At 39.1% G+C, this 14405-nt stretch overlaps 1 protein-coding gene across 4 annotated transcripts in view; it reads right to left on the bottom strand.

Annotated features, from left to right (window-relative positions):
- Positions 1 to 682: 682 nt before the first annotated feature.
- Positions 683 to 14405, bottom strand: part of ckap5 (cytoskeleton associated protein 5) — a 113826-nt gene continuing 100103 nt past the window's right edge. For 3 of the 4 annotated variants that reach the window (XM_067994060.1, XM_067994064.1, XM_067994061.1), the window contains exons 38-44: positions 11939 to 12017; positions 11605 to 11793; positions 8907 to 9044; positions 7640 to 7723; positions 5701 to 5866; positions 4240 to 4397; positions 683 to 1848 (exon numbers count right to left, since the gene is read on the bottom strand). In XM_067994060.1, coding sequence (XP_067850161.1) covers positions 1615 to 1848; positions 4240 to 4397; positions 5701 to 5866; positions 7640 to 7723; positions 8907 to 9044; positions 11605 to 11793; positions 11939 to 12017 — 1048 coding nt within the window. In that variant the 3' untranslated portion in view covers positions 683 to 1614. The remainder of the gene's footprint in view (positions 1849 to 4239; positions 4398 to 5700; positions 5867 to 7639; positions 7724 to 8906; positions 9045 to 11604; positions 11794 to 11938; positions 12018 to 14405) is intronic. The other variant, XM_067994062.1, reaches the window with a different exon arrangement.

Raw genomic sequence — 14405 nt, 5'->3', positions numbered from 1 at the left:
TGAGAAAGGGAGAGTTAGGGTATTTCTTCCTCTCCCCTTGCTACCCATATATGAACTATTCATCTTTATGTGGATGAACACAAGAAAAAAGTGAAATGAAATCTTAAGATCTCCATTTTAAGTTTTTTCACCTCAAAAAGGAAAAAATAACTGGGAATACACATCAGTAATTATCCAGGTTGATTAGATTCAAACTGTACCACAAATTAAAATAAATCCAACCATACCTTTTGTCCCCTAAAACAAAAGCATTGAAGGTAGTTTTCACTGGCCACTTAAGTCTCCATGCTTCCACTGATCTATCTATCCCAGTAGGTTCTAGTTTAAAAACAACATAACCTAAACTTCAGAATACAAAGCTCTTTGGGAAGCAAACTTCCCAAGTCCATTTATAGATGGCCATTTTAAAACAATGCTAATAGCTATAGGTATGGTCCAGTGTAAGTCAGCTACATAGAAGTTATCAAAAACATAAATCCCACTTGTAAAATACAAATTTGATCTTTTAAGCACAAATTTGTATGAACTTACCTAATTGCCTTGAGACTTCAGGGTTGATCATGATTTTGCCATTCTGTCTAGCCATTGCGATCAGCTGATTTACTTTTGTGCAAGTCATAGTCCAAATCCCCTGAAATTAAATCTCACCAGGTTTGTGGGAAAACAATGAGTGGAACCCAAACAGATTTAAATATTTATCATTTATTATGTTTATTGTAATGCTTCCCCAGAGCTTTGCGAGAAAAACTGCCTTCCAATTGTGAAATCTCACTGGTCATGATCCTTCCATGAAATTTATAAAAAGTTTGACTTACACAGGGCCCTAGCTATAAAAGTACCAATTTAACAGCTACATCTATCCACAACAAGAAAATGTTATTGCTTTAACAATCCTTTAAATTATAATAGAGCTTAATTTGGTTAACATTGTAACACCGATCTTTGTTTTTAATTGTCTTTATTTAAAAAAAACACAAAATATTCATAACCCATGCCATGCTTCATGATTCCATACAGAATCAACACGTTTCAAGTTGAGCTGATCACAGGGTGGGAGGGGGGGGTGGAAGAAAAACACAAAACAAGCTACAGTTAAACTTTCTAAAAGAACTAAACAGACAGATCTAGTCAGATAACAGACTTTCTTCTCAATATTTAATAGATGGAGCTGCATTAGTCAAAACGAAAATACAGGCAGCATAGTCTAAAATAAGCTATTGGAGCCTCAATCTTATCACCTGATGCGATTAAAGTTTCAAAAGGTCACATGAGCAATACACAGTAGCCAACAAGTTACTCTGATACTACCCAGATGTTCTTCAGTTTGAAAGCAAGTAGAGAACATTACAGAAGCTGACTGAAGTACAGAAGTTTAACTGGTTCTCGAAGTGTCAGTGTGAAAGTGATCACAAGTGCATAACAGTTCTTAGTATTTGTTGTTAATGCAGTCCAGAAGCCTATATACAGAAAAGAATTATGCCACAATACATAGTTATTCACTGTATTGTACATAAACAGAAAAATTTATACATACTAGGTCAATAGGAGGCCAACAGCTATGAAGAGGCCTTCTATTTCAAGAAACTTCATGATAGCCCATGAATAAGGTGCAATCTATTTGCGACTGCTTTTTATTCGTTCCAGTCTTTTTTTCAGATCATCAAGGTTAGCTGCTGAGGTTGTGTTAATGTTGGTCTGCATTGGTGGATGGTGAGATTCCTGTTCTTGGTTATATTCTCGTGAATCTCGAAGATGGGTGAGTTTATTGTGTAGCAGCTCAGAGGATGATGCAACTGTAGGTACTGTTGGTTTGGATAGAAGTGAGGTTGCAGGTTGTCTTTCTTCATGCTGCACCAAGATTGATGAGAAAGGGATGGCAGTCAGTGCCATATTAGGAGTTTTAATCAGAATACACTCACAGGAAAATAAAAACATTAACCACAAACTACCAAGTTACATTTTTGATGGGAGGAAAATGTAGCAAATTATATTTTATTATAAACCTAAAAGCAAAAAAGGACTAAAACATAATGCACACATATTGGCCAGTTTAAAGCTTGGTTTTATGAAACACAGATGGCCCTTCTCACGCTCTCTCTCTCTCTCTCTCTCTCTGGAAAGAAGAGGGAAGATGATGGAGGATTTAAAAAGTGACCTTGAATTGAAAAGATGGAATTGAAACAGTGTGTGTGTCAATATTCTCTGGTGCACCCCCCACCCCCACCCAAATCAGGCTGTGCGACAAATCACCCTACTAGAATGCACTTAAGGTGGCTTTTGCCCACATGTTACTTCTCCCCTAAAAATATCACCATAGCAATTGGGGGAAGGGCAAGAGTAAGCCAGTTTACAGTTCTCAGTCACCAACTGGTCTGATTGGCTTATTACCACAAATTAAGCACTTTTATCCCGCTTAACAACTTGTTACCTGACATCTCAATTAGTAAATAGACTAACTTATTCAAGCTTGAAGGTGCATGTGTGCACAAATGCATTCCAAGTTCGAAATACCAGCTGCTGTCTGAAATACTGCATTTATTATACATTAGGAAGATCGAAGCCATCGTTTTCGGCCCCCACCATAAACTCTGTCCTCTTGCCATCATTTCCATCCCCCTCTCTGGCCACCGTCTCAAGCTGAACCAAACTGTTCATTGGTTTTTATTATGCTGTAGGTGGATGCAGAGACCCCCCCATCATTTCAAGTAAAACCAGAAAACAAAATCAAAAAAAGGAGAGCGCAAAGAGATCCCAAGTGGATCTCAGCATTGTAGGATATGTCCATTCTGCCTATGACCGACGGCATCTGCCAAGCATTGTTCATAATTTTGTAGCAGTTGCTTACAAAACAATTGGAAAATGTAGTTTCCATCAACACAGCTGGGCCCATATTAACTCACTTCCTCCTAAAGAGTTAGCTATCTCTGGTATCTCATTCATCGATTATAACACCAGCATTAACTGGGCTTGGGCAACAGTTTAAACATTAAATGCAGTTGGTCTGGTTCTGTAAGAGCTAGAGAAATTTCAAGATTTCACACTTCCCCAAAGAACTGACAAGGATTTAGTAGGACTATCCCATATCAGGTACGGCTGGATACAAGCCAAATCCAGGGACCAAGGCAAGTCCAGCTGGCAATTCTTTTTGGACCACCTGGGGTCTCATCCTCTATCTCAAATACTGTGAAGACCTACAAGGATGTGTATCTAGGTGGTTTTTACTCTCTTTCCTTCCTTAATAACATTCACTATTTTACATTTGTTTTTCACCCCTTCCACCCTTTCAGTTCCTTAGCTTCTTTCCCATCTTATTCTCTCCATTTTAACTTCTCTCTCGGTCTATCACGGCATCGAAAAAAAATTAGATCTATTCTTATTTTTGAAAGAGAAACAAAGTAGTTAGCCAAAAACCATTTGTTGGTGGGATAAAGTGGACTGGTACAGGAGCAATGGGCTGCACTTAAATAGGGCAAGCACCAGGCAGCTTATGAGAAACACAGGATGTGTGCTTGGGTACCAATTAAACTACACCAGGACAAGGGATTCAGATGGCATATAACAGACAGGATGATGGACATGATCAAGAGTAAATCAAAAACACAGCATCAAGGATGTTCGTTAGTGCAGACTCAATGGTCCAAATACCTATTTATTTTGTAAAATTCTATGCTCCCTAGACAGCACGATCTGATCAGAAGCCAACAAAAAAAAAAGGTACTAAATGACTTAGGTTATAAAACAGCATTAGGCACTCAACTGGGAATACTGGTACTACTATGTCAGTACAGGATGGATAATAATTTCAGCATAATATATAATTTATTCATAAGATCTGCGAAAATTGGAGTTTTATCAAGCATTGTAATTGGATAGGCTACATGCTCCACACAACATTTGAGAAGCAGCTTGTAGCAGGAAAACCATCTTACTTGGTAGGCTACACCTTCTTCTGGAGCATTTCTCAAAAGATCCTGTGGCAGGAATGTGGGACCACATTGACAGAATGGTGCCATAATTTTGTATGCAAGAGTCGATTAAGACATAGGATGTCATTTGGGTTAGTGGAGTAGAAAATAAGGGTCTTTCAGCACAAATAAGCCATTTAGAATATGAAGCGTGCACTAGTGATAACCTAAATTGGTAAAATATAGGTCCCAGGACAACTGTTCCAGTTCATAATCATACCACAACACACACTAGTATTAAAGCACCTTAAGAGGTTAGTCAAAAAGTTGTTACCTTAGAATTATTTTCTAAGCCACAACGTTGTCGCAGAATTTTTAACCTTTCCAAGTAAACGGCTGGACCGACTTCTTCTCCATTAGTACTACCTGCAGAAGGGATGGAAGTGGAGCTCGCCACATATGATAATTCATCTGGAGGTGATGAAAACCCTGCTAAATACATAAATCAAGTACCCATTGAAGTAACAAGGATCAAAGCAAAATGAGAACCTACCTTGCCCGTTCTCAACTTACGGTTGGAACCCCACCACGTTAGCACACCTTCCTACTCCCTCCCCAGAAACTAATGCACTTGGTAGGCAAGACAACTGTGCTATTGCTCTGCTCCTTAATGCCTCTTCCTAATTAGCAATCACTCCATTCTCTGATGTGTTCCGATAGTCCCAGTACAAATCAGCTAAGAGCTTGGAATGGCAGAAAAACGATTCATGAAGGGTAGTGGTAACTTCAGATAGCAGCTGAAACCAGGCAAACATCAAGGAGAGGGCATCTCTGAACTAGGGATAAAAACAGATCTCAATTGGGGAAAGGGAATGAAGAGCCCTGAATTGGGGTAAGCAAGCGAGTGAGAGCGAGAGAAAGATATTAAATGGAAGCATGTTTCTCCTACCACTATTAGCTAGAACAGGAACATAGAAATTTTCTGACAAAAGGATTACCTCAATTATTTTTTTCTCCTGTCCAGGTCTCACCAGCCATGCACGAGCTACAGGAGAGGGCAGCTGACCTGTTCTCTGGCCTCTGCCAATGATCAAATTAGCCAGTTGATGCATTAAAGCAAACCGCTGACGGCTTCCCCTCAGGATTTTCCTCTCATGGGGAAGACCTCAATCAGCTTATTGAAGGGTTACATGTAATGATCAATAAGGGCTTTTTAAAAAAAAAACTGCACACCTTGAATGGCATTAACCTAAACCAGATTACTTACCATATACTGGAGAACCAACTTGCTACCCTCCAAAGCATTTATCAGCAATGTCATTGCCCATATGGTATTCTGCTTTTCTGTAACTCTCCTTCCCCTTCCACCCAACCAGCAGTCAGTAGAGAATTGCAGCAATCAATTGTAATAAATGTTAAACTGAGTATTATACATGCATAATTGAACATGTGTTATACTACAATTGTACAATAATAGTTTAAAACACTTTTTCCTCGAGTAATTAATGAATAAGATTTGCCTTAATTCATAACAGGATAGAGATTTCAAAGTTTAGTTACTAACCAGCCAGAAAGTAGGCTCGAGTATGTAACCTGATTCCTGAGCTGAACAACCACAGAGCCATAACCCATTTCACAGATGCACATTTAAAAAAACTGAAGTGAAGGAATGTCGAAGTTTGATCTAAGTTAATTAGCATTAAGGTGGTAAACTGATTGCTCAGCCGACTTAATAACTTCTTCCTTGTTTCATAAGTGAAGAGAGATTTTTATTGCAATCAATCTTTAATCTTACCTGAACTGGACGACGAAGATATTCTTCCTTTTCCTTCTCTCTCATTTTCCACAAGCCGTAGACCTCTTTCAATGTAATTCTGAAAGAACTGAGAAGATTTTCTCAAGAATGGCTCGATGTCCGCATCTGAATACTTCTTTCTGTACTCATAAAGCTCCGCTAACCCCTGTGCGGAGAGGGGAACAATATTAGCTCGGCAATATATTTGGTCAGATCATTTTTTTAAAAAAAATTAAATTAAAAGCTGGTTTGTAATAAAATCTTTCTACTAATGTAGCTGCAGTATTCAAGTTAAATTTGCCTCCACTTACCATGTTTGATATTTCGAGGCAACAAACCACACTAGAAATATTTTGTTACAGGCATTTTCACCCGTTAAAAGTTATACCCTCAAAGCCATACATTCATAAAATTAGACTACACAAAGAGCCAGAATCTCCTTTTCCTCAAGATAATTGGCACAGTTATTCATTTTCAAAATTTTTACAGCCAGCTCAAATTCAGTGTAAATGGGCGTATTAAACAGAGTGCATGCAAAGTGCATTTTGAGGGCTTATATCAGTGAGTTAGAAGACAGTAATGTGTAGTTTTCACAAAGTGGATCAGAGAAGTAGTGACTTAAGTAAAGGACATAAAAAGCTTGTACCATCATTATTTAGAAGTTAGCACCATACACCTAATATCTCTTGCAATTTTACGGTTCTACAATAATCATTAAACACACTTCAGACAAGGTAACCACTTAGCAGAACTGTAGACCATGAATGTGTGTTTTTTTGATGTTTTTGGTACTATCCCAATGGGGACACTAAATTTTCTTCATAGTATGCTCTGAGGGCACAGACACGTCACCAAGACATCTACCAATGCTACCCAACATGCATGCTCATTTCTGGAGGCCTCAAAACATGAACCAAATAATTTAAACTGCTGTTAGGCTCTATTAACATCCTGGTTGACTGTAAAGGCACAAAGTGAACACAGAAAAAGTGGACATATTCTGCCAGATTTTATTTGGAGGCTTACATGGCCAAAAGATGTTACACCTAAGCAGACATCCCACTGCATGGATTAAGCAGCCACCTAGATGAGGCGTAACACCAAAAGTTTCACCTAAGGTTGTGACTGCCAGGAGAATAAAGTTCAACAGGGCAGCATATGCCAAAGTAAGTAAAGGTCACCTGAAAATGGGAACAAAGGCCCAATGTTGAGATGCAAAACCCAAAGGCTGGCTCTCAGTAATTAAAATGTGTATTTCAATCCCAAAGGGCAGCAAGTATTATAGGCTAGATTTTCCTCGGGGGCTCCAACTGGTTGACTGACAGGTGGAGCATGAGGGGTTGGGGAAGGGGAAGGTGTCTGAAAGTGCCTTAGCAGGTCTACCTTGGCATTTGATCTTCAGATTCCCGATCCCCACAAACCTTCCGACCTGCAGAGGACCCAGTGCAAATCGCAAACCCTGTTTTTTTCCCCCCATGTGCCCCTCTCTGTTAGGGCACCTAAGAATCATACAGGAGAAAAATTAGGCATGGGGCTAGAAATTTTCCATCCTGCCTTAATTCCATTGTAATGCTGGGCCTGCCCCTACTCCAAGTGCTGGCCCAACATACTTTGGGAAGCCCCAGGAAATACTATCTCTGTCCTTCTTCCTCTTGGCTGTGTCTGGGAACTAAGTACTGCCCAGGCACAACAATGGAAAATTCATCCTTCAATCTCTCCTCTTCCATTTTCAAGTTTGGACTAATCAATCAGTGCTTATCTTAGACAAAAGATGGCAAAGACTATAGATGGCCCTGTCTTTAGCACAGATTCGTATGGAAACATTTCAGTCAAAGACTTCTTTCATGACTCAGGCCCATGGCATGTGAAGACTAACTACAGCATTAACAAAAAAACTATGGATTTTTATTTTGAATATTCAAAAAAAATTCAAACTTGCCTCTCGTGTGTTTTCTTTGGATCCAATCTTCTTGAATATTTCTGCCAAGGTTTCACTTATCTTTGCTTTTGATTCTTTATCTTCCTACAAGAAAGATATGAAGTTACAACACTGACCATAGAACATTTTTTAAAAATCTAAATGCTAGATACACGTGTATTGTCCTGGAGTTCAGGATTCAGTAGTTGTGGAATTTGCCACTGAAATGAATTCTGTAGAAATGGATACCCTCTCTATTCCAAGAATACTTTTTTTCTGCATCTGACAGATCAGCTGTTGTGCATTCTTATACTTGATAAGCTTAAATCAATTAGATTTTATAAACTGAACTAATATTAGTAGATCCTTTATTGGTTAAAATTTGAGCAGTATTCACTGCTCAACAGTTCCTTCCATCAATAATTTAGAAAATAAAAAAAGGACCATGTCACAGAAGTAGGCAATAAAAGTTCTGAACTGTAGGGGAATGTTGTATTACTTATAATTAGATACACCTTCCTTATTCTGAAAGTTCAACCTCTACAAATTTCTTGATAGTAAAATCTTCCCGGGTTATGGGTGAACATCACATTGTTTGTAGTGTTATGCTTCAATTTTGGTCAGTTAATTTTTCCTCACTTTTGCAAAAGGCTCATTCTGAAATGTAAACTAAATCAACACAAAGAAAACCGAATGTGTTCAACAGTGGTGGGGGTGGGGTGGGGTGGGGTGGGGGGGGGGGGAAAGAGAATTCTATGTGCTCCTGAAGGGGCGGTTGCCAGGGAACGGTTCTGAGGGATATCAAGCATTGGTAACGAGTGGCCAATCTTTATTTGATGCTTAGCAGTAGGTATGGGCAGGAATTCAACTATGTGGAGCTGGGGGAAGAGAAAGAAAGCACATCAGAGTCAACCCTGATCTTCTCCACACATGCATGCTTCCAGAAGAGGTTAGAACCAGGACAATTTCCCCCTCCCCGACACAAGGGCGCAGAGGTGAACCACAGCACCTGGGTTGAAATCAGCTAACTCAGCACAATTTCTCAGAGGCAATTTCCATGACTTTCCTTTCACTACCACACCAAGATAACAGCAACTCCAATTTGTACACAGCAGGTGCATGAAGGAAAAATTCAAATATTCTACAATACAGCTATAGTATTCTTCCTACACAATGCAACATTCAAATTTAGCAGAATTAAATTCAACTGCCTTAAAAAACATAAGATTCATATCAATAATCACATTTCAATTGCTCAGGTTTTACCTATTCACAGTTTGATACATACTATCGCACAACCACCCTTTTCTGTTTCCGAATCAATCTTTCCACCTGACAAAGCCATTGAGTGTTTAGTGACACGTCGCAAGTGAGCCTCAAGGTCAGATTCATTCTTGTTCTCAATCAGCGTCAGATGATCCATAATCTGGTATAAAGAATAGTTGAGATAAGTTAAACATTGTGCATAATTTTAACTTGCCAGTTCCCAATTCTACTCACAGATAGAAGTGTTGCATAATCTTTTCAATTTGTAATACTAAATATGAAACGTTCAAATCATTCCTTTATCTTTGAAATTTTTGCTAATAAACATTGCTTCACAATGAGAATGCATTAACATTGCCGGTTTTTGAATTCTCAGCATTTGTCCAGAGGGACCGTTAGCACCATAATCTTTTCCTTCAGTAAAAGGATTGAAAAGAAATTAACAAAAAAAGTCTCATTTTAGTGCCAGAACCGTTACATCACAAAAAGGTTAACCAGTTTAAGAAAGGAAATCCTTCACTTTTAGGCATAGTCTTGCTCCGAATAAAGGTTATATGGGAGATAAATGATAACACATACACTGGAAAAAAGCAACTGTCCTTTAAGAGACTTTTCAGCTGCAAGCAATGCATCCATTCCTTACTGCATCTGTAAAATGGTAAGTGCACAGATTGCATAGTGAGGCTTTGCATTTGGTTTCATTTGCCAGAGTTCAAATCAAGTGGGAACTACTACGAAACTGCACAAAGCATGACACAGGAAATCCCAATCCTCCACAACCCATGTACAAGTCACACTACCTAACACATCTTAAAGCATTATACAGATTTGTCCTTGAAAGAAAGCAAAACTCTATACAATAATATTACATCATTTCAATCCAGCTAGTCCCAGGGCAGTGGGACTAACTGGATTGCTCATGCATAGAGCAGGCGCGGACTCGATGGGCTGAATAGCCTCCTTCCGTGCTGTAATCTTCTATGATTCGATGTCATAAAATTTGGCTACGTGCTAGAAGCTCTGACCAGTTTCCATGATTGGTCAGTTTGCATGATGAGACATGCAATTAGGTTCACAGTCCCTGAAGAATGGATGCTATATTTGAAGGCAAAGTCACAAGAACAGCAGAGTTTGCAATCAAATTATGCTCCACATGCCTGCCTCCATCTCAACGCACTGCAGCCTGCTAATTGATTTGCAAACCAAGACAAGTGTGCCTCAAGAATCCTGCAAAGCAGTTTAGGGGTTTTGTTGCAACTTAATTGTCAGCTCTAGGAACTGCAAGTAGCACTGAGCCAGAATCTTGTACCCTGCATTGAAGCAGCATTTAAGCTGCATTAGGCATCCAATCACAGTGAAATAACACCTTCCTGAAATGTAGCTCCCTACTTCAGTTCACACTGGTGTTATTTCTTTTAAACTGAGATGTCCCACACCAACAGTGCTTACATTTTGACTGATTGTTAGTTTAATGCCAAGTAATGGACAGCTTGTGCTATAGACCTGTATTTAGTATGAAGTATATTAAGATTTCCCAAATTCATTTCATATAGAGGACCCTTCCAGCTACAAGACTTTCATACCACCAGTCCAAGCTGCATTGAAACATAACTCCCAGTGATGAAATGAAAATATACAAATCTACTGCACCACCCAGTACCTCATGATCCATCACCAAGATGGCCAACATTTTGGATTTTGCACACCTGGGGAGCAGGGACTTTTACATTCATCACATACATGAAGGTATCGACGACTGGTGAAGTAAAAAAGGAGCTACCACCACAGATAAAGAACAATTATTACAGCTAAATAAACTAAAATAGGTCTGCCAGATCCAAGCAGTGTATATCTGGAGTGGTGGCATTCTCCACTGGTTGAAAATCACAGTAGCCACTACCTTTTAAAAAGCCCAGTTGCGGATAGAATTATATTTCTGCTTAGAGAAAAGAAATTACATCTATACTCAGATGCTCAACTCTGCACTGTCCCACATTTCTGGAAAACACATTACCCTGATTCAGGCAACTGACCATCACAGAATGTCTAAATCTGGCTCATGTCTAAATAGTTGGAGTTTATGTTCAACTGTCTATTCAGACCAAACTACTGGGCACAAAAATAGTATGCTCTTGTTAGCTAACAAATTGAAGACTGGAGAGGCTCAATTTCAGCTTTTAAAATTGTTGAAACCAAATTTCTCTGCACAAACTATACATTTTTTTAAAAGTAGGTTTCATTCCGTGGGCAAGGGAAAAGTTCAACTGAGAAAATAGCATATCCATCACAAAAGAGGGAGTTTTTTTTTGAAGTCGGAAATGAGTATCTTGTGGCCCTCGAACTTAAGGGTACGAAGATGGATCTTTATCATTTACTGTCTCCAGATGGTGGCGTCTAATGCTGCTGTATGGTTGGTCTTCAAGCTACATTTATGACACTGTGTTGCATCAACAACTGCTAATATTTATAAGTAAAAACCTGAAGCAGGGGTCTTCACTGAACCACGTGACAACAGATTTGTCCAGTTCAAAAATCTGAAATTAACATACAAGCAGGAAAGTTCACATCATCTCCAACTGAAATCAAATAGGATTTCAGTGTCTTATTTTCTCACCAGTTTACAGATCAAGAAACCTCTAGGCACTACATGTCTTCTATAATGTAAGAGGTCAGCAACTACATCACTCATTAAACAGTAAATACTGAATCAGTCAGCAAACCTTCGGCCCCAATAGCTTGCAAAGCGTATGCAGCAACGTCTTCTGTGTTCTCATGGGAAGATCACTCTTCATCTGTTTTAATCTCTCCCTTGGGAAAACCCGCATGAAGTTGTGTATGTCCAAAAGTATTCGGTCAACATTGATAACGTTCACATTACTTGGGAGAAGGCGTATCATGCGCCACAAACACTGTAAAAATGAAATGGACAGAACTTAACCAATTTGAAAGTATAGAATTTTTAAGTAATCAGTAATGCAAGTGATTCAAAAGCAAAAACAGCAATGCGAACTTCAAATTTATGTTTGAAAATGGTCACCAAATAGAACACATTACCTTCATAACTAGCTCTGAAAACTTTGGAGTGTTATTTGTTGTAGCCTGAAGGCTATCTTGTAGAAGCACAATCAAGGAACTGCAAAGGAAAATTTTCCTTTAGGCAAGATATATATATATATATATATATTTGAATAATTAAAAAGTTTGCATTATATACAAAATCATAGTGAATTCTATGAAAAAATTTACATATTGCATCTAGCCAAAAAAAAAGTAATGTTATCAAAAAAAATACCAAGTATCTGAATGGATAGCTATACTTCAATGGTTTCTCTCTTCTTTCCCCTGGCCTCCAACAAATGTTTTATTAACCATCATTAGAGTGCTCTTATTATTTAGTTGTCCCATCATAGAAGTCACCCAGGCTTGCAAAATGGGTGGATTGCTTCTTCCCTTTCAAACCTTAGCATAAGTAAATGACCTTCCAGTTTTTGCTATGAAGTGCTAGATTGTATAAATGCAGAGATTTGACAAGCGTGTAACAAAGGCATAGTGGTCTTAATGGGGGACTTTAACCTTCACATAGATTGGGAAAAGCAGACTAGCAACTGTCAGAAAGGTAGTGAATTTCTTGTGTGTCTAGGATAGTTTTCTACAGCAGTATGTCCTAGAGGCAACAAGGGGGAAAGCCATACTAGATTTAGTAATGAGTAATGAACCAGGTTTAGTTAACAGCTTAACTGTGCGCGAACATCTATCCAATAGTGATCATAACATGATCGAGTTCAATGTAGTGTTTGAAAGGGAAAGAAGTGAATCAGCTAAGATTCTAGACTTGGGTACGGCAGACTTCAATGGGATGAGACAGAGACTGTCCACAGTAAACTGGGCAAATCTGTTAATGGGTAAAACGACTGATGATCAGTGGGAAATGTTTAAAGAAACATTTAACGTGATACAGAATCGGTTTATACCCGAGGGGCAAGAACTCTACTTGCCATAAAAGAAACAGCCATGGACAACTAAAAAGAGGTAAGGGACAGTATAAGAAATAAGGAAAGGGCATACAAAAAAGCAAAAAATGGCACAGATCCTGGCGAATGGGAAAGACACAAAGATCAACAAAGGGTCACAAAACAGATAGCAAGAGCTACAAAAAGAAAGTATGAAAAGAAACTTGCAAGGGATATCAAAACCAATACGAAGAACTTTTATAGTTATAAGGGATTGTGGATGCTTTGGTAATAATTTTCCAAAATTCTCTGGACTCGGCAAAGGTCCCGGCAGATTGGAAAACTGCTAATGTAACACCCTTATTTAAAAAGGGTAGTAGGCAGAAGGCTGGAAATTATAGACCAGTTAGCCTAACATCTGTGGTGGGTAAAATTTTGGAGTCTATTATTAAGGAGACAGTAGCGGAACATTTGGATAATCATAATTTAATCGGACAAAGACAGCATGGCTTTACGAAGGGGAAGTCATGTCTGACAAATTTGCTTGAGTTCTTTGAGGACATAACGTACAGGGTGGATAAAGGGGAACCAGTGGACGTAGTGTATTTAGACTTCCAGAAGGCATTTGACAAGGTGCCACATAAAAGATTATTGCTCAAGATAAAGAATCACTGGATTGGGGGTAATATTCTGGCATGGGTGGACGATTGGTTATCCAACAGGAAGCAGAGAGTTGGGATAAATGGTTCATTCTCGGACTGGCAACCAGTAACCAGTGGTGTTCCGCAGGGGTCGGTGCTGGGTCCCCAACTCTTTACAATCTATATTAACGATTTGGAGGAGGGGACCGAGTGTAACATATCAAAGTTTGCAGATGATACAAAGATGGGAGGGAAAGTGGAGAGTGAGGAGGACATAAAAAACCTACAGGGGGATATAGACAGGCTGGGTGAGTGGGCAGAGATTTGGCAGATACAATACAATATTGGAAAATGTGAGGTTATGCACTTTGGCAGGAAAAATCAGAGAGCAAGTTATTATCTTAATGGCGAGAAACTGGAAAGTACTGCAGTACAAAGATCTGGGGGTCCCAGTGCAAGAAAATCAAAAAGTTAGTATGCAGGTGCAGCAGGTGATCAAGAAGGCCAACGGAATGTTGGCTTTTATTGCTAGGGGGATAGAATATAAAAACGGAGGTATTGCTGCAGTTATATAAGGTATTGGTGAGACCGCACCTGGAATACTGCATACAGTTTTGGTGTCCATACTTAAGAAAAGACATACTTGCTCTCGAGGCAGTACAAAGAAGGTTCATTCGGTTAATCCCGGGGATGAGGGGGCGGACATATGAGGAGAGGTTGAGTAGATTGGGACTCTACTCATTGAAGTTCAGAAGAATGAGAGGCAATCTTATTGAAACATAAAAGATTGTGAAGGGGCTTGATCGGGTGGATGCGGTAAGGATGTTCCCAAGGATGGGTGAAACTAGAACGAGGGGGCATAAGGGGGCTGCTATTTCAAAACTGAGATGAGGAGAAACTTCTTCACTCAGAGGGTAGTAGGTTTGTGGA

The sequence above is a fragment of the Heptranchias perlo genome, chromosome 12 (genome assembly GCF_035084215.1).
Source record: "Heptranchias perlo isolate sHepPer1 chromosome 12, sHepPer1.hap1, whole genome shotgun sequence".
In the NCBI taxonomy this organism is placed as follows: domain Eukaryota; kingdom Metazoa; phylum Chordata; class Chondrichthyes; order Hexanchiformes; family Hexanchidae; genus Heptranchias; species Heptranchias perlo.
Note: the sequence above shows the minus strand (reverse complement) of the source record. Positions and strands in the feature narration are given on the sequence as shown.